This window comes from Anopheles arabiensis, chromosome X, assembly GCF_016920715.1.
Source record: "Anopheles arabiensis isolate DONGOLA chromosome X, AaraD3, whole genome shotgun sequence".
NCBI lineage: Eukaryota > Metazoa > Arthropoda > Insecta > Diptera > Culicidae > Anopheles > Anopheles arabiensis.
This window is the reverse complement of record NC_053519.1, coordinates 12,397,113-12,421,526: the sequence shown is the minus strand read 5'-3', so window position 1 is coordinate 12,421,526 and position 24,414 is coordinate 12,397,113. Positions and strand designations below refer to the sequence as shown.

The 24,414-nt window shown below is 52.0% G+C and overlaps 1 protein-coding gene across 4 annotated transcripts; it reads right to left on the bottom strand.

Annotated features, from left to right (window-relative positions):
* Positions 1 to 739: 739 nt before the first annotated feature.
* LOC120906624 (low-density lipoprotein receptor-related protein 4) lies at positions 740 to 23,313 on the bottom strand. 4 transcript variants are annotated; one of them, XM_040318423.1, is made up of 11 exons: positions 23,275 to 23,313; positions 20,510 to 21,809; positions 18,012 to 19,017; positions 16,580 to 17,030; positions 15,256 to 15,380; positions 13,027 to 15,169; positions 12,625 to 12,921; positions 11,889 to 12,542; positions 8,314 to 9,391; positions 7,232 to 7,404; positions 740 to 7,142 (listed from the first exon to the last, which is right to left on the bottom strand). In XM_040318423.1, the coding sequence occupies exons 2-11, from the start codon at positions 20,652 to 20,654 to the stop codon at positions 7,023 to 7,025; spliced, it is 6,192 nt and encodes a 2,063-aa protein (XP_040174357.1). In that variant the 5' UTR covers positions 20,655 to 21,809; positions 23,275 to 23,313; the 3' UTR covers positions 740 to 7,022. The 4 variants fall into 4 exon arrangements, with proteins under 4 accessions (XP_040174357.1, XP_040174359.1, XP_040174358.1 ...); XM_040318425.1 differs by having other exon boundaries at positions 13,027 to 15,166; XM_040318424.1 differs by having other exon boundaries at positions 23,270 to 23,293.
* Between the last annotated feature and the right edge of the window lie 1,101 nt (positions 23,314 to 24,414).

The window sequence follows — 24,414 nt, the reverse complement described above, 5'->3', positions numbered from 1 at the left end:
AATGCTTACGTAACTATTTAGATCCGTGTTTTCATTATTTGTTTTCGATGTTCGCGTTTGTGTGTGGGTGTGTGTTTGTGTGTTTACGGATATGAGTGTGTCAGGTTGTTACTGTCAAGAAATCAGCTAACATAATGGATAACATGAGCATTGAAGAACATTATTCTGTTTTCGTTAAAAACAAAAACAAAAACAAAACAAAATACAACAGAACAATACTAAATGTACTCGCCGAGTACTAAGGCCTGACCGTTGTGCTTGTGAAAAGCAAAAAATCCTCCCTGTAAAACACTAAGCTGCCTTTTCAAGCAAGCATTCCGTTGCATCAATTCTACTAACACGTCCACGCTTCACTCAGCTGATTTTCGTAGTGAATAATGTTATCAAAATTAATCCAAATCCATGCATTTCGCTGCAGCCGCCGTGGATGAACAGTATCTGCCTTGCGCCTCACAACCAGAACCAGACCACCACGTGGTAGTGAATACCGTTTTGGTTTGCTCAATTAAATTAGTCGCAAACACCGCGTGACGCCCAACAAGGATATGGAACTTAACAGCCCTTTTAAAACTGACTGGTTGTAGATAGGGTTACGTTACGGCCGCTAGCTACCAGCTGTGTTCTGTGTTAATTGGGGGGTTTTTGTTGTTGTGTGTCACTGTCAAATGCTCGGCCACCGCCATGCCGGCCTGCTGCTGCTGCTGCTGCAGCGTACATCGCTTCAATATCCCTCGTATTCTTTTTTTTTCTTTGCTCATCGTTTGTGTTTCTGTTTGTCCAATTTGTCCATTTCACATCATCTAGTTTATTGTTTGTTCGCTTGTTTGCTTGCTTGTGTTTCGTCACTCGTTTGCTAGCTCATTCCATTCACGTACCTTATTTTTGTTGTAGTTTTGCTTCCGTGTGTTTGATGGCAGGTTCGTTTCCCTTTGTTTTCCCCTGTCATCCAGTTGCTTTTAGTTGAGCTGATTGGTGTGTCAGAATACCTTAACATATTTTCTCATCTTGTTTTTTTTGTTGTTGTGTTGTTGCTTCGATTTGCTTGCACTTGTTTGTTTGTATTCATGTGTACGTGTGTGTCTGTATTGTGTATGGTGTTGTTTTTTTTTGTGATTTGCTTTCCGGTTTTGGTTTGTCTTGTTAAATTCCTAATATACATTGATTTGAGAACTGTTTTCTTCCACCCCTTACCTTTTTTCCCCCTTTTATTTGCTCGTGTCCGCTCAATTGTTTTCGCCGTTTCCCTCGCTTTCTCGCTCTACCAATCTGTTCAATCTGCTCCACTCTGTCCACGCCAAACGGCATTTTCACCATTCCGCATGCTGTGCTTTTTTTTTGTAGTTTAAACGACATTTTTTCTTCTTTTGTTCCTAGTAAATGCAGGACTATTCACTTTTTTGTTTGGTTTTTCTTTTTAAAAATATAAATATCATCTGAATCATTTGCGAGTTAGACTCACTGACCTTCATGTGTGTTTGTTTGTGTTTCGTTTGACTCGTCTTCGTTTTTTTTGTGTGTGTTGCTGCTCGTTTTGTTTGCTACGCTCTTGCTATGCCCTCTTCGAGGTTATCAAATGTTTTATACTTCCTCATTCACAATCAATCTTACGTTAGATGCGCGGTACCGCCTCTCATTCAACCATTATATCATTCTTCGATTCTCTCTGTTTCACTCGCTTGTAAATGTGAATCTGTGTTTGTGTTATTGTGTTTGTGTGTGAATGTGTGTGTTTAGTTTTGCCTTTCCAAACCGCATCCGAACGGCATTAGCATGCACCTGGTTCGTGTACTTACGGTTGGAACGCTTTTTCCTTCGTTTCACATCGCGAAATCTCTCATGTGTGTGTGTGTGTGTGTGTGTTGTGTAGGTTTGTTCTGTTTGCTTTGCACCGACTGGTGCAGTGTTATGTTGTATTGTGTTCACACTGTGTGTTAGCAAAAATCATACGTACTGTACTGTCTTTTTTTTTCTTCCTTCCGTTAAATGCATTGCGTAGATGATCCTTACTGTCCACTTTAACTGGACCTCCTAAGATATACCCTACAAATAATGTTTAAAATGAGCATCAAACAAGAGATCCGAACGAAGCGTTGCGGCTTTCCTCGGTCTCCCCCATTTTGTTTTTGTTCACAAGCCAGTTTTTTTTTTGTTTGTTTGTCTATAACCCTGCCAAAACTTGTATTATCCTTATAACACTATATAAGGTAGGTAATAAATTATTCACATCCGTTTTACATCATAATTCATTTACTGTTGTAGCATTTGGAACGCTCTACACTATGGTTTCTCTCTCTTTTGCTCTCTTTCGCTCTTTCTCTCATTCTTTCTACCCCATCCCGAGCATTTTGCTTATACTAAATCTCAGAGTGTATGTGAGTGTTTTTGTTGTTGTTGTTGTTGTTGTTGTCATATACCCCCCCCCCCCCTGCGAATATCTCGGCGATAGTAAAATTTGTAGAGCCTTGCGCAAATTTCACTCCGCGAGATTCGTTCGCATACCCAACGCGACCCTTCCAATGGATTTCTCCCCCCGTTGCCTTTATGTAACGCCTGCGGCTTTTTTGTGTGTGTGTGTGTGTGTGTTTGTGTTTTTTTTTAATTTTGTTTTTACATGTATAAACTGGGACGGCCGATTTGTAACCTTCCCGATGATATCATAAACTGTGTCCGTAAAAAAACAAACACAACCAAATCAATTAATAAAATACTCCAACACTTTGTCCCCCCCGCGGCGCATTAGCCGTACATGCACATGCAGCGGGCAACAATCGAAGTGACGGATGCGGCGAACCCCTCTAGAGCCATTGAGCGTGATTGCCCCGAGCGCACTTCTACCGTTGCCCTGTACAGCGGCAGAGCGTCACCGACGCTTACCAACCCTATCGTAAATTTCCCGAGCAAAACATGCATTTGTGTTGCTGTGTTGCTGCCCCCCCGACTCTCTACTCTCAGCACACAAACAAACATAAAAATTTCCGCACCTCCCACGGTACGGCTGCACTAAAACGCGCATTCTGATGATGCGTTTCGCGGATTCAAAAACCTGCAAGAAATGCATGCGCTTTTGCTGCTGTGTTTTTGTTTTGCTTTGTTTATGTTGCCCTTCCCTCCCCGATCGCTCGCAATGTAGCATCGCAAACAGCCCGTCTCTTCTTTTGGTTTTGTTTTTTTGTTTGTAGTGTTTACGTTATTTATATTGTTTTATCTTAAACTTGACGTTTAGCGTGACGCTAAGTACCAAGTAATAACTGCCGCTGTTCCAGTTCAGGTCTTGAGGCAAGAGAAAAGTAACACGTTCGAAACAGCTTGTATGAACGATGAGGCAAATGAGTTTTTTTTTTTGCTTCTTCTTTTTGCAACAATCAACAAACGCCCCTTAAAGCGCATCCGTAAACCGTTCGGGGTGGGGTCAAACCTGGCCCCCGGTAGTGTGAGCCTCAATGTAGAGCCCCTTCGATTGAGGGCACCAAGCTGGTGCCAAGTTTGCCGCAGCAACGGTTTGCTTTGCGGGAGCGTAGGGGCTTGCTTGGGGGGGTTGGCCTCTGCCGCCCATCTTGTCAAACACGCGCACAGCTATGGAAACGATAGACACCGAGTCCGATTAGAATGTATTGCCCTGTGTTTCAAGTACCGTAAAGTTTTTTAGTTACTCGCAATGCAACACTGTGATGCATCGTTTGTTTGCTCCTTTGACAGAGATTGTATTGTGTACTTTTGCCTGTTTTCCGTTTTTTTTTTGTGTAGACAGTTAGCAAGCAGACCGGTCGAGCTGTCCCGGGGGTGAGTATCGCTTACGATGTGTTAGCGTGAGCGGCAAAACAGTCGTGCAACCATTATGCATTTTTTTTTTGAATATTTGGGAAAGTGATGTTGAATTGTTTTCCTTCACACTGTCTTCAACTTGTTTATGGGTTGTTTTTGCTTCTCTTTCGCATTCTTTAACGCATTCGCACACGCCTTCGGAGACGGCTCGGAAACTCGCGGGCCTAAGGAGACACTCGGCTGTAGCACGCAGCAAACGCAGCGCACTGGTAGGCGACAGTACATCTGCCGGTTGCTGCCCGTGATGCATCTGCTCACAGCGTTCCAGGTTGTTTTGCACAACCTTCATGAGCCTCCGGCGCCGTAAGCAGTGCAAACGGACCACCGACACAGACTGTCCACTTCCACCCAGCAGGCTGCAATGCATGCGAGGAAGCTACCGCTGAGTGTACCCACAGAAAGTTGGAGCTAGACTGGGCCCCGCAAGTTTTCGCGCAGCTGTCCCCAAGTGCGCGAGTCTTACGTGTTGATTGCAACCGATCCAATTCGATGTTTTGGCACATTGTTGCACTGTCAAGCCACTGTGCTGTTTGCTGCACGTCCACACACTACTCCGATGACAATCTCGCCATGTTGCTCTGTTTGTATGTGTAAAGTGTAATATGTGCATGTGTGGTTGTGTGTGTGTTGCCCTTGTAGTACACAGTATTTACAAATAAGTTTGTTTCGTATTTGCTTGGCTTTTCTTAATTTCTTTGTGTTGTTTGTTTCAATCTCTCCTTCCCCCTGTCGTGTAGGACCCCAACAAACGGGCACACCAAACCACGCGGCAAAACGTTCGGTCGCCAACAGCGGGGGAGGGGAGGTATGAGCAGTGTTTTGGGTTTTGATATCCCCCTCGGTATCCCTAAATCCCGACAAAACAACAAAAACTTTAAACTCCATGTGCCCAGCTCCAGCCAATCGTCCAAGGTCGGTGCACCGAGGACCCGATCACCCCAAAGAATCCACCAAGAATTCGTAAAGCTTCGTTCGTCCCCTTTCACTAATCGTTCCGACCGCGTCCACTGGGTGGCGTTGGTTTGCTTCAAACCATCCCTTGCACAGCCCGCCCCTCCCAACATCGTCGTCCGGTTAAACTAGATACATACATCGCTATAATCAGTCAATAGTCTCAACATGCTAAACAGAGCAGCGCTTGGTAGATTCGAAAACAGGTGTGCTTTTGAGTAGAACTGAACGAAGAACGCCAGTAACGCCGTCCTGCGAGCGACCGGAGCGACCGCATCCGATGGCCAAACTTCGGCTGCGGCTGTCTGAGTGTCGGCCCCACCCCATTTTTGTTCGGTTTGTCTGTTTTGTTTGCTCAGGCTCGAGCAGCGGCTCTGGCGGCCTGGGCTGTCGCTCTACTGTATCGCTACTAATAACGTAGTACACCTCGGAGCACAACATGCGTTTGCCACTCGAGTTATGAGTTTTGAGCTGCCGCGGGGGTGTGTCTGTGTGTGAGTGTGTACGATTATAGACACATCCACTGATTAACAACCGAATTTAAAGACGTTGGATGTTAACACACCACCTCTTACGTTGGTCCCGCGGTCCGGAGCCACCGACGCACGGGGACAACAGGCGATGCGGCCCTCTCCACTGTACAGATCCAACAGTCTGACGTACGCTGACGTCTAGCAGGCAGAGTGCAAGCGCTTGCTAAGTAACGTTCGCGACTAGAACCGTCACTCACACACACACGCGCACCCACACGTCAGATTGGTACACAACACAGCCTCCTATATAGTCGTATCAAGTTCGCCCTCGCCTTCTACCACTACAATCTCGTTGCCCTTGTTTGTTTGCTTTATTTGTATGGTTTGTTGCTTTTTTTTCTTCCTCTTTCTCTTCATTTCGTGGTATGGTATCATGTATTCTTCCTCTTCTTCGTCGTCCTACGTTTTTTATCTTCCTTAGATACAAATTCATGCAGAATGAATTGAAAACACACAGTACACGTGTACAGATCACCTACAAATATACAAATTTAGCTTCTAAAACGGGTTCGCGTAGGACCCCATTCATCCTCAACATCCAACCAGGCGGTGATTGCTGCCCGAATGTCTTTGCCTGTTTGCGTTGATTGTGCGTGTGCGTATGGGTGGGTGTATTTACACAGCCACGCACGCACACACGCACGAAGATATTAAGACGACAGCTTCTTGCTGGAGCAAAAGATCTGCTTTTAGGAGTTCCGCAATCTCTGTCAGTATTGGTTTGTGCATTTCTGCTAAACATCATCAACATCTTTTTCTTCTTCTTTTTTTTTCTTCTTTGAATGGATACAGTGAACCGAGCGTAGGTGGAAAAGATGGCCCGATGTGGGCAAAGATGTGTTGTCTGACAAACGTGTAATGGAATCGTTTGCTTTATGGTTTGTTTTGTCGGTGGTGCTCTCTCTCTCTCTCCCTGTCCCCCCCCTCTCTCTCTCTCTCTCTCTCTCTCTCTCTCTCTCTTTTTCTCTTTTCATCTATATTTTTATCTCTTTCGCCACCACCGGGATAGTTCACAGCATGTTTACGCATATGTATGGGTGTATGCAACGCTTCAAACGGAAGTATCAAACGGAAACGGTGCCGGACCACCGGTATGTATTTTAGCTCACAGCTTTTCCAGTACATTTCCTCCCATCCAGGCTCCCCAAAGGCCACTGCCTGGGGATACCATCTACCAGCGAGTTGCTGCTGCGTTGCAAACGCTATAGAATATTTCATTAAATTGAAATGTTATCTTAATATTCTGTAAAGTTCTTTAATGTGTGTGTGTGTGTTTTTGTTTCTTTCTCTCTTTTCGATTTAACGATGTTGTGATTTAGCTGCCTGTAATAGTCATAACATTCCCAATTTGTGTCCCAGTCTGTAATGTATATAACATTCTTGCTTGAGCAGTTTAAGGTTCGTGTTCCGTTTTCCTCTCAGGACTCTGTTCTCTTATATATATATATATATATATATATATATATATATATATATATATATATATATATGTGTGTGGTTTTTGTTTTTTGTTTGTCTTCCTCGCTAGTAGCAGAACTGCAGGAGGAGATGCCGGCGGGAAGGAGAGTAAAAACAACCCCTTTGTCCATGCCGCTCGTCCTCAGTCTGCCCTTGGATGTGTTCGGAATTCGGGTATCGTCAATGAATCGCCTCGTGCGAACAGCAGGAACTATACACCCACAAGGACTGGCATGCCCCCAAACAGCTTAGAGCGCTTTAGACGGGCAGAACAGCCGACACCGGTGTTATCTGGGACGTGGGCGTCGACGCTAGGTAGCTACCGTTGCTGGTGCCGTGATGCTGGACGCCCAGATACTTCTCCTCAAAAACACGCTCCTGTTTGGGAAGTGAAGACGAGGGATTAGTTCAGGTTCTTCAGACTACTTCAGGCTGTGACGCCAAAAAAAAAAAAAAAAACAACTGACCTGTGCCCGATCGTACTTCAGCCGCTTCCAGATGGTGTTGCGCGACGAGCCGGAATCGCCGGTCTGGCAGAGACCCTCGATGCCGTTGTAGTTCGGGTTGGTAAAGGTCAGCACGTCGCTGGCACTGCGCGAGCTTTTCTTACTCTGCTTGCGTTTCGAGTTGACAATCAGCACTGGAAAGGTGAAAGCACATCACATCACAATATTCCAAGTTTTACCAGTCATCCAAGCCCAAGCGATAGGCGTAGCGGAGGAGTGTATGTGAGTGCGTGCGTGCGTGGGTGTTAGTGATGGGTGATCACGCAATGGAATCGAGGATCTTTTCCGACCTCAGCATTTGAAATCTTGAATCTGGTTACGAATCAGGAGATTCCCGATTTGATTCGGGAATTCTTGACCAACCTCGACGAATCTGACAAACGCGCCTGGATGGTTCCGGAAGAATCCGAATGACTCTGGATGACTGGACTATCACGGACGCTGGAAGATGTTTCCGGATGAGTCATATGGACTAGTCTCGAGACATCCGGAGTCATGCCGGATTCATTTATATGGCACTTACAGGTTTTCCCACGATTTATTAGTTGGTTTCCCATCAATTTTTGATGGGTTCCCATATTTTTTTGGTGCGTTCCCACGATTTTTTTGCCGTTTTCCAAATTTTTTTGGTCCAATTGTATTGATATCCACTCGGACGATACCAATAAATTATGGAAACGAACCAACAATCTATGGGATACGATGAATAAACCGGGAGACGAGCCCAACCCTGCATATTCATCGAAAAAGGTCTTAACTCGTCTGAACTCGTTCTTGGTCTCGCTATAATTTATCCACAATCGTCAGTAATCGTCCAAAACCATCCAGAATTCGTACTAAATTGTACCAAATTCGTCTAGAACCGTTCAGAATTCGACTAGAATCGTCCAAAAATCATCTCGATTTGCATGCATATCGCATATCTCCCTGCACCACAAAAGCTGAATCTACCCATCACTAGAGTGTCTGTGCGAAAAAATGTGCGCTGTCTGCTAGTCTAGCTTGAACTCCTGCCGCTGTTTGAAATTACGCGTCCGAATTACCTAAGATGGCGATGATGACGATGATAAGCAGCCCGGCCAAGATGGCGGTCGCTATGATGACTAGCTGCGCGTGCATTCGGCTGCTGCTCAGCACGATCGAGCCGTTCGAGTGGGGCGGTTTCTCCTCGCTCGCCGACAGCATCTCGTCGTTCGGCTTCATCGCCACGAGGATGGCCGGCTCGGGGTCGCAGTGATGCGCGTCCGGTATGTCCGGGCAGCCGCACACGTACCGCGTCTCGGCGTACAGGCACAGGTGCGAGCAGCCACCGTTGTCGCTGCGGCACGGGTTCCAGTCGTGCGGTTGCCGCTGCCCCGACACGGCCCGTATCTCGAGCGCACCGCGCAAGCTGAACCGCGCCACCTCGACGCTCGACACGCTGTGCTTCGGTGCGCGCAGTACCGACTTGTTGTACCAGTCGGTCCAGTACAGGTGCGTCGCGGTGAGCGTGAAACCGAACGGATGGGTCGCGTGCGACACCACCTGCTGGCGCCGGCGCCCGTCGAAGTCGCACAGCTCGATCCGATCCTGCAGTGCGTCCGCCCAGTACAGCTTCTTCGCGTCGAAGTCGATGGCCAGGCCGGTCGGGAAGCCGAGCTCGAAGTCGACTATGCTGCGCCGCTCGGACCCGTCCATGTACGCCCGCTCGATCTTGGGCGTTTGGCCCCAGTCGGCCCAGAAGACGAAGCCCCGCTTCGGATAGAGGATGATCGAGCGCGGATCGTCCAGCCCGTCGGTCAGAATGGCCTTCCGGCACGAGCCGTCCAGTCGGGCGACCTCGATCTTCTTCAGGGCCGTGTCCGTCCAGTACAGGTTGTCTGCGAGCCAGTCGACCGCGATGCCGTTCGGGGTGTTCAGCCCGCTCGATACGATCACCTGCGTGTCGGAGTAGTTGTGCATGTTGACGCGCCGGATCGCGTCCACGTTCACGTCGGCGTAGAACACGTACATGCTGTCGAAGTGGTAGTCTAGCACGACTGCACCGTGCACGCCCTCGATTGGCAGCACCACATCGAACAGGTCCGGCGTGTCGAGCGAGATGCGCCCAATGCCCGAGCGCAGTGCTATCAGCAGGTACTCCTGTTTGTGAAGAGATGTGTGGGAGAGATGTTGGTTGTATTATTTCATTTCATTTTAATGCACTAACTGAAAGCATTCATGTATTTTATACACGTCACGAATGGAGAAAATCTATCCCTAATCGTGATTGAAAGAAGTCGTAAAGATCTTTCCCAGTGCGGAGGACGCATTGAGTGTTTGGCCTTCTCAGGTAAGGCCTCTTTGCTCCATCGTACCAGTAAGAATCAATAATTATTCTTGTCTAGGAATGTCTGGACAGCTTCCAAATCAGTAAATGACTCTTTCTGCTGTTTTGTTCGTTCTTTTCCAATTTCTTTGCATTGCCTATTAGTCACAATAGCTGACATGTTCATTACTCTCGTTTCGTTGAACGCACCGGACCCTTTTGCGCAGTGAGTTCTTGTTGGGGAGAGTAGTGCTTGCTCTGTGGAGGACATTCTTATGATTCCAGGAGATTATCTCTAAGATCAACTTCCTACTACTCCAGACTGTTTGCTACGTTATTTGTTCCTGGGGATTGTGTCCTTTAACGTGGGTTTTAGAGCCTAGACGCCAGAAAAATCGTCTGTTCTTACAAAGCAAAGTGTTTTAAAAGGGGAATGTCTTTACAGTTCAGTTAAGGCAGATTAACTCTGTACGTTGCTTACTTCCAGGTGTCATGTCATTATCATGTTTCTTCTCGATACAGTTGGGTACAAGTCAGAAATGCGATATGTCACACTAGTGATGGGAAAAATGAAGTTTTTGTTGGAATCGATTCCGGCTAGCTCCGCAGTATTCTGGAATCGATTCCGGATAGTAGGTCCGGAATCAGTTTCCGGAATCTGAATCGACTTCGGAATTGTTTCCGAAATCGGCTCCAGAATTGATTCCGGTATCGACTAGGGAATCGGAATCGGTTCCGGAATCGAATCCGTAATTAGAATCGGTTCCGGAAACGAAATTGGCTCTCGAATCGGAATTGGCTCCTAAATTAGAATCGGCTTCCAAAGGGAGTCAGTTTTGGCATCTCTGGAATCGGCTCCGGAATCGGCTCCGGAGTCAACTCCGAAATCGACTCTGGAATCGGAATCGGCTCCGAAAGTGATTCCGATCACAGAATCGGAATCGGGTAGGTTCGATTCCGAGCTCCCACCACTACTACACACAACATCCAAAACTAACACGTTAGTATCAGGATGTTGACTAACGAAACAAACAGTAAATAATATGTTCTCCAGTATTAGTGGGCGCAGCAGCTGAAGCCAGTTCACAATTTGGCAACGATAATTGCAAACCAGAAAGAGACTTAAACTAAAGATAGATATTTTATCAAGCCTCCTGAACGTTAAGTGGTCCTAGCAACTTGTAATCAGTGCTGCAAAATGTCACTGTCGATGTCATAAAAAAATCTGACTGCAAAAAAATCCATATCAGCATCACGTACTCAATTGTGATAATCAGAGGTGATACTCAGAATGATTGGTGTGAACAATATATGCTCATGACATGTTTGCGATCGTCGTTTGGTCAGTCACTATGTCACGACTTTTTTATGCTGTGATCAGTTTTGCAAAATGTCACTGACATAGTCATGACAAATTCCGACTGAAACAAAATCATGTCAGCGTCACGAGCTCTACTGTGACGATCAGAGGCGAGCCTCAAACAGTTGGTGCGACCATCACATGCTTGGTGACATTGTGTGCAACCAACTCTTGGTCAGTCACTTGGTCGCGACATTTTCAGTCGATGATTATCGCGATATATGCGGTGCGAGAGGTTCCAAGAAACAAAATGAGCATGTTTTCACGCTCTGTTTGACCGGACAGATAATCAAAACAGTTAGATGGAGATAGCATGCTCATTTTGTTGTCACAACCCACAACCCCCGCCAAGTTTATTCCAAGAATGTCATGATTATCGCCGACAAAAATATCGTGACCATATGAGTGACCAAAAGTTTTGTGCTAAACTAAATGTCACCAAACATGTGATTGATTCTCCAACTGTTTGAGTATCGTCACTGATCATCTCAGTTGTGTACGTGATCTGATTTGAGCTTCATTTCAGTTATGAGTGTTGATGACTGAAACAGTGGCATTTGGCAGCACTGTTCACAGTCAGAAAAAAACATGATTATGCTTGGGCCGGCATTAAGCTAAGCTTGTCAGTCAGAGTATCACGTTCACTGAAGAATTCAGCAATGAGCATCAAGCTACCACGGATATGTTCATTGTTTTTGTTGGTGAAATTCTCGTGATACTCATGACATTTTGCAGCACTGCTTATAATAGAGTAGTGGTTCAAGACAAAAATTATAAGCATAAATCTAACTGGATGTAGAGATAATGAACTATCGAACCTTTTGAGTCACATATCGTCCTAGCTACATCAATACACAAATAGTACCTCTTTGAATAACACGAGCTAATTAATAAACCAGTTGAAACAAAGGATGGCAAAGATAATAATAAAAGCAACATAACAAACTGTGACGAACACTCTGACTACTTACGTCCGGCAGGGTTTTGCAGTCGGTCGTGCTGCCTTCCCGCATCGTCAGCCCGGTCGGACATTTGCACGAGTAGCCGGTCGGATTGCGCAGGCACAGGTGCGAGCAGCCCCCGTTGCCCGCCCCGCACACATTCTCCAGATGGCGCTCCTCGTCCTCCTGCACCACCTTCACATCCATCAGGCCCTCCAGCCCGTGCGTGACGTTCCGGATGTGGGCCGGGTTGCCCTTCGGCACCGAGTGGAGCGCCTTCGTGATCCAGTCCGTCCAGTAGATGGTGCGCCCGGTGACGGCGAGCGCGTACGGGTGGGGCAAATTTTCCACCACCTTGGTGCGCGCCCCGCCGCTCAGCGTGCACGACTCGATCGTCTTCATCTGTGCGTCGGCCCAGTAGATCCGCTTGGCCGCCCGGTCGACGGCCAGCCCGTTCGGCCAGCCGAGCCCCTCCGTGATCAGATCGACCCGGTTCTCGCCGTCCATGTCGGCCCGCTCGATGCGCGGGTTGGCGCCCCAGTCCGACCAGAACAGGTAGCCCGACTCGTAGTCGAGCGCGATGCCGCGCGGCTGCTCCAGATCCTTCCACACCAGCGCACTGCGTATGCCCTCCTCCAGGTCGCTCACCTCCAGCACCTTCCGTCCGGCGTCGGTCCAGTACAGCTGGAAATCGGGGGGAGAGGGGGAGAGTTTAGTCGGCTTAATGGCTTAGGCCCCCAGCGGGAGTTCCAGCGCGCTCGCTTACCTTGCGCCCGATCGAGTCGATCACGAGCCCGTCCACGCTGGTCATGCTCTCGCTGTAGATCTGCTTGATGCGCATGCCGTCCGGCGTGGAGCGCATGATCACGTCCTCGATCGTGTCCGCCCAGTAGATCTCGCCGGTGCGCCGATCGACGTCCAGCGTGACCACGTTCGAGATCGGGGGCAGCGGCAGCACCACATCGATCTGATAGTCACTGTCGAGCGACACCTGCCGCACCTCGGTGCGGTGCGCAAACACCAGATAGTTGGAGGGGCCGCTCTTGCACGTTTTACCATTGTCCTGGTGCCCGCCAAGGAGGGGAAAAGGAAAGGAAAAGCAAAAGACAAATGAATGATTAGAGCAACTGCTTGGCGCGTTAACCCACCCCGACTGGCAACGCCTTACCTTCAGCTGGATACCGATCGGGCAGGCACAGCTGTAGCTGGTCGGGTTGAGCAGACAGATGTAGGAGCAGCCACCGTTCTTGTGGGCGCACGGGTTGCGCGAGTCGCGCCTGTTCCGGTGAAACACGCGTATGTCCATCAGGTCGGTGTTGTTCGCGAGTATCGTGCGCCGGTCGTGCCCGTTGTACATGTTCGCCACCTGGATGCTGTGCGTGTCCCAGTCCGTCCAGTAGACGCGCTTCTCGTACACGTCCAGCCCGAACGGGTGCTTCAGCCCCTCGGTGATGAGCCGGTTGCGCCCGGTGCCGTCGTAGTTGACGTACTCGAGCGACTTCGTACCGCCGTCCAGGAAGTACAGCCGCTGCTTGTCCACGTCCAGCGCCAGCCCGTTCGGCCACTGCAGATTCTCCGACACGAGCGTGAACCGGCCGGTACCGTCCATGCCGGCCCGCTCGATCAGCGGGTTCGAGCCCCAGTCCGACCAGAACATGTAGCCCTCGCCCGGGTGCACCACAATGTCGCGCGGTTTGTCCAGCCGCTCCCAGATCAGCAGTGCCCGCTGGCGCCCGTCGGTCGTCGCCGCCTCGATGCGGTTCGTGCCCGGATCCGTCCAGTAGATCTTGTCCGTCACCCAGTCGAGGGCGAGACCGGCGGGCGAGATCAGGTTCGCCTTCACGATCGCCTCCTGCTGGCTGCCGTTGATGAACGCCCGGCTGATCATGCTCTTGCCGACGTCCGTCCAGTAGATGACGTTCGTGCGGCTGCACCAGTCGACGGCGACGGTCGACTTGATGCCGTCCAGCGGCAGCACCATGTCGACCGGGTTGGCCGCATCGAGCTGCCGCACCCGGACGTCCTTCTTGCGCGCGATCAGCAGCAGCTTGTCCGGCACGGTCGAGCAGGTCTTCTGGTCCGGGCGCAGCGTCAGCCCGATCGGGCAGGCGCAGCGGCGGTGCGTCCGGGCCGGCAGGCACAGGTGCGAGCAGCCCCCCTTGCGGCCGCTCTTGTCCGCCGCGCACCGGTTGGTGAAGTCGGGCTGGCGGGACGGATGGTAGCTCTGGATGCCCATCGGGAAGTGGAGCCCCTCGTGCACGACGCGGAAGCCGCGCCCGTTCACCTTGCTCGCGGTCGAGATGGTTTTCGTGTGCCAGTCCGTCCAGTACATCGAGTCCTCGAACAGGGCGAGCGCGAACGGGTGCGGCAGGTTGTTGCTGAGGATTTTGCGCCTCGCCCGCCCGTCAAAGTTGGCGCTCTCGATCACGTGCTTCGCGTCCGCCCAGTAGATCCGGCTGCTGGTGTAGTCGATCGTGAGCCCGTTCGGCCAGAAGATGGCCTCCGCGATGATCGTCTGCCGGTCGGACCCGTCCATGAACGCGCGCTCGATCTTCGGCGCCGTGCCCCAGTCGGTCCAGAACACCAGCGCCCGGCCCGGATGGACCGCGATCGCGCGCGGCTTGTCCAGATCGCTCGCCGCAATCACCGCCCGCATCTGGCCGTCGAGCGTCGACACCTCGACGCGGCGCGTGCCCGAATCCGTCCAGAACAGCAGATCGTGTATCCAGTCCACTGCCAGCCCGCCCGGCGACTCCAGCCCCCACTTGATGACGTCCCGCACGCCGCTCCCGTTCAGGTGCGACCGCTTGATCACGTCGATCGACACGTCCGTCCAGAACAGCAGATCCTGCCGGTAGTGGTAGTCGAGCGCGATCGCGTTCGGCAGGCCCTTCGCGATCGACGTGTACTGGTTGTTGCTGAGCGACACCTGCCGTATGTCGGCCCGGTTCGCCATCAGCAGCTTCACCGAGCCGCCGACCGCCTTGCAGGTGCGCTGGTCCGGCCGCAGCACGTAGCCGGGCTGGCAGGAGCACCGGAAGCTGCCCGCCACGTTCAGACACTCCTGCGAGCAGACCGGATTGCTCGTGATGCTGCACTCGTCGATGTCGGTGCAGTTGTAGCCGTTGCCGTGGAGCAGGTAGCCCGGCCGGCACATGCACTCCTCCCGGCCGCTGTACGCCGTGATGCAGAGCTGCTCGCAGCGCGAGTGGGCCCCGCACGGGTGCACGATCGGGCAGCGCATCTCGTCCTCGCCGTTCGCACAGTCGGTGTGGCCGTCGCACACATGCTTCTGGTTGATGCACACGCTGCTGCAAAATCGGGGCAAAAATCGACCGTCCGCGTTAGATGCCCCTTTTCGGAAGGCTAGTTGGACTTGTGGCTTTGGGGTACTTACGAATCGCGCGTACTATTACGGCTGCCCGAGGGACACAGGAACTGGTTCAGCTCACACTTGATGTCGCAGTCCTGCTCGTCCTCGCCGCGCCGACAGTCGGCCGAACCGTCACACACCCAGGATCGCTACAGAAAGGTAGACAAATAAGGCATATACTCATCAAGCAGCTCCAGAACACGAAACGAAACGAGGGACAAGCATTCTGAGCTCGGCACAGCGTGTTGAACAGTGTCATTCAGCTAGAATCATTCCAAGGCGTCTGTCATTTGAAGTCTTATGTGTTCAACCTGAAGTACTGGCTCTTCAACAACGCCCTGGAAGATGTCATTCGAGGCGCAGGGCTAGACAACGACAACCGTGGCACAATCCTCTACCGGTCTCTCCAATGTCTTGGCTTCGCGGATGACATCGACATCATCGGCAAGACAACAGCGAATGTGTGTGAGGCGTACACCCGGCTCAAACGCGAAGCAGCAAGAATTGGATTGAGAATCAATGCAACGAAGACGAAGTACATGCTTGCCGGTGACTCAGACCATCTGGGAAGCAGTGTATTAGTCGACAGTCTCGGGGTAGTAAAGGAGTTTTGCTATCTCGGGACGGTCGTTACTTCGGACAACGACATCGGCAGCGAAATCAGAAGACTTCAAGCCCGCACGAAATGTGAGATATATCGCACATTGATTCGCCCGGTGGTCCTCTACGGACACGAGTCCTGGACCATCCGAGCGGAGGATGCAAACGCTCTGGGCGTGTTTGAGCGACGCATCCTCCGGACCATCTTTGGCGGTGTGTTCAAGCATGGAGCGTGGAGGAGAAGGATTACCAAGAGCTTGCTGAGCTGTACGGCGGACCGAGCATCCTGACGGTGGTGAAGGCTGGCAGGATACGATGGTTGGAGCATGTCATGAGGATGCCCCACCACTCATGCCCCACCAAGAGGGTTTTCGACAGCGATCCCCAGTTCGGCATAAGGCGACGGGGGAGCACAGCAAACTCAATGAACAATTCAGACTCATCTAGTGCTGTTCCGACGCTACGAAATTCAATTCAGTAAAACTCACGCAACCAAAACTATTCGGAGTCGTCTGAAACCATTACGAGTCACCTGGAGTCGTGCGGAGTGATGTGAACTCCAAAATCGTCCCGACGTATCCAACCTATTCTTATCGCTCGGAATCACTTTACAAGAACTATTTGAAGTCATCTGTGATGATTCGGAGTCGTCTGGACGCATTTGGATTCATCCAGAGTAGCTCTAAACATACATAGTCCACGCTGCCGTTGTCACATACACAAAAAAACACCCTTAAACAAAGCTTACCAGTATGCAGCGGCCATCCTTGCACGTGTACTCGTCCGGCGAGCAGGTCCGCCCGGCGATCCGATCCACCGGGCAGTTCTTCTCGTCCTCGCCATTGTTGCAGTCCTGCTTGTCGTCGCAGCGCCACTGCAGCGGTATGCAGTCGCCATCATCGCACTTGAACTCGTTGATCATGCAGTCGACCTGCTTCTTCGCACAGTTCTCCTCGTCGCTCCAGTCGCCGCAGTCGTTGTCGCCGTCGCACCGGAACCGCATCAGGACGCAGCGGCCGCCCGGGCCGCCCATACCGCCCAGGGCGCCCTTGCACTTGAACTCGCCCTCCGGGCAGCTCTGCATCGGCCGGTCGCAGTTCGCCTCGTCCGACTCGTCGATGCAGTCCGTCTCGCCGTCGCACTGGAACGAGGCCGAGATGCAGGACCCATCCTTGCACCGGAACTCGTCCCGCGTACACCTGCGGCGGAGAAGGGAGGTTAAGGGTATGGTGGGAAACATGATGAAGGGGATGGGGGGAATGGCAGAGAGCAGCGGATGCACACTTCAAAAGCAGCTCATTAGGCAGCGCAGCGGGGTAAACATCGTTAAATTGAAACGCGCCATTAAGCCTTCCCAATTAACAAGAACACCCAGGCCTACGCGCTAGGCATTCCCTGGGTGAAGCTAGCAGAAGGTGTTCACGGGTTAAGCGGGTTAGGGCCCACCCGCGGGGGAGGCAGGGCGAAATGGTAGCAAACAATTTCCAGCCCAGGTCTCGATTGCCGAGTGCCGAGCACTAATGAAGGCAACTAGTTCAAGTTCACGGTCGGGGTAATGAATGTTCGCTCCAAACTCCTAAACTCCCTGGAAGCCGTAAGATGTATGCTTTCCAGGACATCACAAGCACACAGTTGGCACACTGGCAATTGTTGGCAATTGTGTTAATTAATTAAATCAAGCTGGTGCAGGTGCACGTCCAGCTGCAGTGCTTACGTTTGTTTGAAGTGCATTGTCAGAAATAGGAGTCTTCCTGTTTGGAATTTCAGTCCCGCCCAGTGCAACTTCGACTAGTCTTGGGTCGTCTGGGTCGTCGGTTTGACCTTCCAAGGTTTTATTTTCCATGTCAGGTATTGTTTGATAAGGATAGCGAACCTGTAACTAGGCGGCCGGGATTTACCGTGCAGTTACTTCGGGCGTCCGGAGCACCTTAGGCCCATGCAGTTGAGCCTTTTCCGGGGAAACACTCTCAACAGCTCAGGTCCTACGGACGATTTCATCTAGCCGTAATATGGCATACCACCAGCAGATGGCTCTAATTAATTAAATCAAACAGAGTTGATGAGCTTGATGAGCCGCCCTTGAAGCCCCTGCTCCACTTGCAATTCAAACCGCTCTCCACCCCCCCCCCCCCCCCCCCTTCCACGCAGTCGCAACCTCCTCCGCAACGGCCACTACTTACTGTTTGGTACAGTTCTTCTCGTCCGACAGGTCGTTGCAGTCGTTGTCGCCGTCGCACACCCAGTCGCGCGGTATGCACATCCCGTTCTGGCACTCGAACTTCTCCTCGGTGCAGTCGTGCCGGTTGCCGCAGTGCGTCTCGTCCGTGTAGTCGCCGCAGTCGTCGTCCCCGTCGCACAGCCAGTCGCGCGAGATGCAGGTGTGCGTGGTCGCGCAGATCACGTGCGTGCCGCTCGTCTCGCAGTTGTCCTTGATCTGCTGGGCCAGCCGCTGGTGCACTATCTCGCAGTTCTGCTCGTCCTCGGTCAGCACGCAGTCCGCCTGCCCGTCGCAGTGCAGATCCATGTGGATGCAGGCGCAGCTCTTGTCGCAGGTGAACTCGCGCGGCTCGCACTTGATGTCGCAGCTCTCGATCCCGGCCAGCCCGTCCGCCTTGCCGGCGGCACCCGCTCCACCGCCGCCACCGCCCGACTCCATCAGCAGCTCCTCGTCCGGCCGGAAGATGTCGTCGTCCGGGTGGATGTGGTAGTGGCCCAGGTGTGCGCTCGGCCCGTACCGCTCGAACGGCCGGAAGCCATCGTTGTCGCGCCGCTCGACCCCCCGTATGCCGTACACCGTGTCGTAGTGCGACATCGAGCCGTACACATTGCCACCGGCCGCGTGGCTCCCGATCGGGTGGTGCGACAGCCCCGCGCTACGGTCGATCGCGACCGAGGCGTTCTTCGGGTACTGGGTCGCCTGGTGGAAGGTGCGCCGCCGGGGCGGCGCCATCATGATCTTGCCCGGCGGCAGCTGCGGCCGGATGTCCTTCTGGTAGGGTTTCGGTTTGCGCGGCTTCGTCTTGACGACCCGGCCCTCGCCCCCCGGCTGCCGCATCGAGTTCGAGCCGAATATCTGCCAGGCCGCGCCGAGCTGGTTCGGCCCCGGCGGCCCCGACTGCTCCGACTTGCCGCCGTAGTGCCCGACGCCCTCCGACGTGATCTCCGTCGTCTGCTCCTCACCGTGCGCTAGGGAAGGATTTTGTGTGTGTGTGTGGGTGGGTGAGAGAAAAATAGAATGAAAATTGTACTACAGCATGTTCATCGACAATCTGGTACGCCCGTGTCCCGATATCGGAAGCCCCGTCATCGCCCCGGGTAAAGTCATTCAGACATTCAGCAGCATTCAGGAAAAACTTAACCTCAAATTGGCCCATACAGCAAACGCCACCGTGGCCATCGGATGGCGTTCGCCTAACCGTTGGGGCGTCTTTCGAAAAAGTCCACTACCTAAACCACCATTCCTCTCCCCTACTCCTCCTTTCCCTTTGATCCCCTCCCGTTCGGTTTTCAAGGACAGATTACACCCATCGCTGTTTTGATGAATGGAACGTTTTTAGGGTTGGGGGAGTACCCGGGGGTGGGAGGGGGGATGTCTGCGCTTGCGCACAGTTCATCGTCACTGCGTGCTGATTTGGTTTCGAAATCTTTTGCTCATAAAGTTCCCAAAAATTTCGCCCATTTTCGAGCGAACGGGCGTGTGAGGTTGTGTGAGAGAGAGAGAGAGCGAGTCTCCGCACGACGCACACGCAGCGCGAGCAGAGCTTCGCACTGGAAAAAAGCTGTTTATTGATTTTAAGAGGTCGCGCGAGAGCTTTGGTGCTCGAGCGCTCGCCAGCTCTCGGCTGCTGCGAGTGCTTGCCCTTATCTACTCAGCCTCCGGCGTGTCTTGTGAGTGTCGCGTTTAAGCTCACCCCGTTCGCTCTCCGACCGCTCTCTCGGCTCTCTCATCTCGGCGTCTAATCGCGTTCGCATCCTTTCCACCCTCTTCCCGCCACTCCGTGCTGCCCTCTTCTTTTGTATCAATTTTGCAGCCAGCTTGCTGCTCGCTCATTCATGGAACGGAGCGTTGCTGGATTGCGGGATGCGTTGGAGGGGGAGGCAGCAGAAGGCAGACAGGGGGTTTATTTGATTGAAATCGAAGTCCAATATTCAAACCATTATTGTTTTCCCGACCCACGGTTTTGCAATACCTCCTCGCCTTTCCGCGCCTCCTCCACCCGTTGCACCGTTTGCAGGCCTTTTTCTGCGTTGGTTACTGCGAAATTGCTGGTTGGTTCCTGCGCGTCTCTCCCCACAGCATTGCCACGTCTTCTTCGGTGGTCTGTTTGCTTTCAAGGTGTGCCCCTGGGTGTGCTTCGCGTGCGAACGGGTAAAAGCGTAGTTCTCTACGGCACAGGTTCTTTTTTCTTCTTCTCCAAATCTAGTCCGGAGATTAGCTCCCGTATGGAGTCTCTTGCCTGATTTGTTTCCTGACGCTATGCCCTTATGACCTTACGCCCTAACGCCTTTCTTGCCCCAACGATGAACATTTTCCTTCCCTCTGTCTACCATATGCTAAGCTGTCTATTGGGGGGAACTCCACTCGCTTCCCAAGTCCCTAGTGGAATAACGCCATCCAGCAGCTGTTTGCTGACCCCCTCCATATGTGACCCTGTCTCCCTCACCCGTAAAAACTTACCGATGCCCAGGAAGAGCGGTACCGTCAGCAGGGGTACGATCAGGCCCAGCCGCACGCCGAACCCGGCCAGCGCGACCAGACAGCGGTGCGACCGGCCACTGCCCCGGTTCCGGCGCGATTCCGCCGCCGCCGCCACCACCACCATCCTGTACCGCCCGGTGGCGTATGATGTTCCTCCGGCTCCGGCTCGCCTGCCGGAACCGTCCAACGCTGCCGTGCAGCTCACGCCCCTCCGCCCCAGCGCGGACCCGCTCGGTGTGTGTTTGTGGGGGAGTTTCCGCAGGCGCAAAACCAAACAACACCTCACAGTCCGCTGAACGATTCGATTCAGTAAGTTTGGCTAGGAAGCAAACGACACTTGGCTGCCTCACAATCACGCACACACGATTTTTTGGTTTTTGTTTTTTGTTTTTTTTTTTTTTTTTTTACATCCAGTAATAAGCCAACGCCTGGGGCATACTGGGCCAGGTTTTTACGGCTTCGCTTTGTTTCGCGTCCAAGTCTCTTGGGCAAGTGCTTGGGCAAGTTTGTGGCACTGAACTGTTCTTCGGAAACTGTTTTTTTTTTTCTTCCTTTTTTTCGCTCTCCGACAAAACTCGATCCTTTTCCCCCCTCGCGGTGGGGCGGTGCCCGAAAAGTGGAGGAAACAAGGAGACGGGAACAGCACTTTGGAGTGTGGGGGGGTTGGGGGGGGGCGTTCAGAGATTTAAAAAGTTAAGCGGCACCGCGTTTGTGAAGCGCTGCTAAGTTTGACGCTGTCGGAAGTTTCCGTGTCCGCGGTGGTCCGCGGTGGTCCTGCCCGTCGAAACCCTGCCGGTCGCCCTCCTAGGGTGGGCAACGCACCCGCACCGGTGCACACGCGGCCAAGCTAATCGATGATGGGGGCGCTACCGTTGCTGCTGCTGCCGCTCCTGCCGTTGCATCTGCTTCTTCGTCCGTCCGCGCCCGCAAGCATTGCTCTTGATACATGGTTGAGGTTAGGCTGGTGTTAAGTTATCATACAGGTTCGGGGGTTTTTTTGTGTGTTTTGTGTGTTTTCTCGTTTGTTTGTTGGTTCGGGAAGGGGGAGGATAAGATTTTGCGGCGACCGATTGGAGGGAAACACAAAACACCAGCACACACACACACACAAGCTTCTTTTCACACACACACGCACGCACACGTACACACAGCACAATGTCCGCGGTCACAGGTCACGCGGCAAGCCTGGGCGGTCACTGGTTTAGCATCTTCTCTTATAGCCCTTACTCATGATGCGAGCACACACACTGTCGGTTACACTTTGAGTCTTCAAAAAAATCTGCCATTTCGAAAAAAAACCGCAAAGAAAAAAAAGCACAAAGATGGAGAAATGAATGGAGTTGAATGCGATTGCGAAAATGGTGACACTTTGATATGGACCGTTTGATGGGGTAAAAGGGGTTGGCGGTGATGGGGTAGGCAGAGAGGGAGGGGATGGGAGTGGGAGCTTACACAAAGAGAGAGTAAGAGAAAAAAAGAGAGAGAAAGAGAGAGAGAGAGAGACAAAGAGAGAGCGAGGAGTGTAGAAAGATCTGGAGGCGTTATGCCCATCGACTATACATATGTATATGTAGCTGAGGTCGCTGTATATATGCGTTTTGAGAAGATTCAAATATACACGTCCGGACGACTTTCGGCCCTCCATACCCCTCCACTGTGATCCTTCTCCCCACTCCTCACCCTCTACTACCCCTTCATCAATCCAGCATGTAGTCGCCCACGCCCTATAAAGTCACTCGCTTTGCCCGAATGACACACACACACACTGACACACACACACACACACACGGTACAGTGGGTCGAAAAGGGTCGACACATATGTCGGCGACACATACATGGCGACACACATACATAGAAGTAGGATTAAGGCATCCTCCCATTTTTGGCAAAGAAAATCGGGAATGCACCCAAAAAAAAAAAAACCCCTTCACAAACGTGTACATTTACACTAACTTCAACATGCCGCGGCACACACACACACACACTGAACCAAAAGCTTAATTTTCACAGCTTTTCGGTACTGCGTATATCCCGCCCGCCCGCGTACGTGTAGGTGTGCACCGTGGTTTTTTTTCCGTGGCTGCCTACACCCTTTTTTTGCGTTTTGTTTCTTCTTCTTGTTTTTTTTTTTCGTCCCAGTGGGTTGCACACGGTGGCTCAAGAATCACGACGTGCGTGCGTGTGTGTTTTTCTTTCCTGTTCGGTGAGTTCTTTTTGCACACCAACGGCATTATCACGCACGCAAACGCAATTACACACACACACACACACACACACACACAAGCAGAGCCTCGGCCAGCCTGCTCACTATTGCTGCTGCTGCTGCTGCTGCTACTGTAGGGGGGCAAATTGCGTCGTTGGCAAGTGCTTTCGTCCGAACGCGATTAAGCATTTCCGCCGCGTGTTGATCGATGCGCTTGATGGGCGTGCAGTTGTTGGTTGGTGAGCGGTCCAGCGCCGGAACTCCAGCCGCAGACAAAGCTGCCGTGGCCAACGCGTATGGTCCCAACCCTGCACCGGAAACCCTACCCGTTGGTGTTCCTTTGACGAGTACACAAGGATTTTGGAAGAAAAGGGAAGGTGTGGGCGGGTGTGTGTGTGTGTGGAATGAGGAGTGATCTCTACGAAAGGGTGGTGGTGATGGGTTTAATTTTTTTTCGTTGGCGTACGACTCTCGTCGCACGCGCCCCTCCCTCCAATCCACCCCCTCCCCGTTGGCCGTTCACCACCGAACACTACCAGACCTGGCCTGCGGTGCAGCCAATCACGCGAACGGTACATCTGTAACTGGTGGCATCCGCGAGCCAGGAGCAGATTTTCATCTCGTCCTCACACATAATCGCGGCGCATCCGCCGTTCGGCATCTGGCCGGTTCTCTCTCTCTCTCGGCTCTCACAGCCAGCCACAGCCTCTCACAGCCCAGCATCCGAGAGCGTCGTGCAGTTTTTGGGCGCCACTTACATAACGAGCGAGCCAGTGAGCCAGCCAGCCAGCCTGGCAGGAGAGTTGCATCCCGGGGAGCGAGCGAACGCCCGTGCCGAGCAGTGCGCAGTCGCCCTGACCGGCACTGGCACTGTGCGAACCGCGATATCCGTGCAGCGCAACTAACCGGGAGCCTTCGCTCTGCCGATACGGGAGGATCCTGTGATGGGTGTATGTGTGTGTGTGTGTGTGTGCGTTTTTACTTCGTCTTAATCTTTTGCTAAAGCAAAGGAAGTTGGCCGTGTGTCGCGTAGACTAAACAAAGTAACCAACCGGAAACGGGAACCAACAATTAATTATCCACGCTGGGACATCTCCGCTTTACCATTGTACTCATTGTCCACGGGCAAAGAGAGAGAGAGAGAGAGCGAGGAGATGGAGAGGTGGGTCACAGCTGCCAACATTCCAGAATTTGCGATTGTTTGCTTTCCAAATTAGCTCGTTGTTCCCGACACATCCCGCGGAAAATCCCCATCCCTACGGGGAAAAAAAGCTCTCCGGTGGTACCGGAAAGCAATCGGCAGATGTCGCTGCCACTAAAGGGGGAAAAGGTCGTTTGAGCTTGAGAGTTTCGGCTACGCGATCGTACAATCCGGCCGAAGACATGAAGGGTGCTGAGCGGGGGGGGCAGCTTAGGTAGCGGGTGTCAAACGGCAATCAAGCAGTGGGTCACTTACTTCCAGACGCTTGTGTATTGTATCAATTCAATCCTATGCTATACAGTGATAGAAACTACTGTAAGTGCACGCTTAGTTTGATTTTTCAAATTAGCATTCAAACTAGAAAGAGTGAGACACGGTATTTTATGTAAAATGTTTTTCTATTTAAGATGACAATTTTGTATCGATCATTCGTTATATCGAATGAATTTCATTCCTCCGAATCCGCAAAGTGATAGGGCC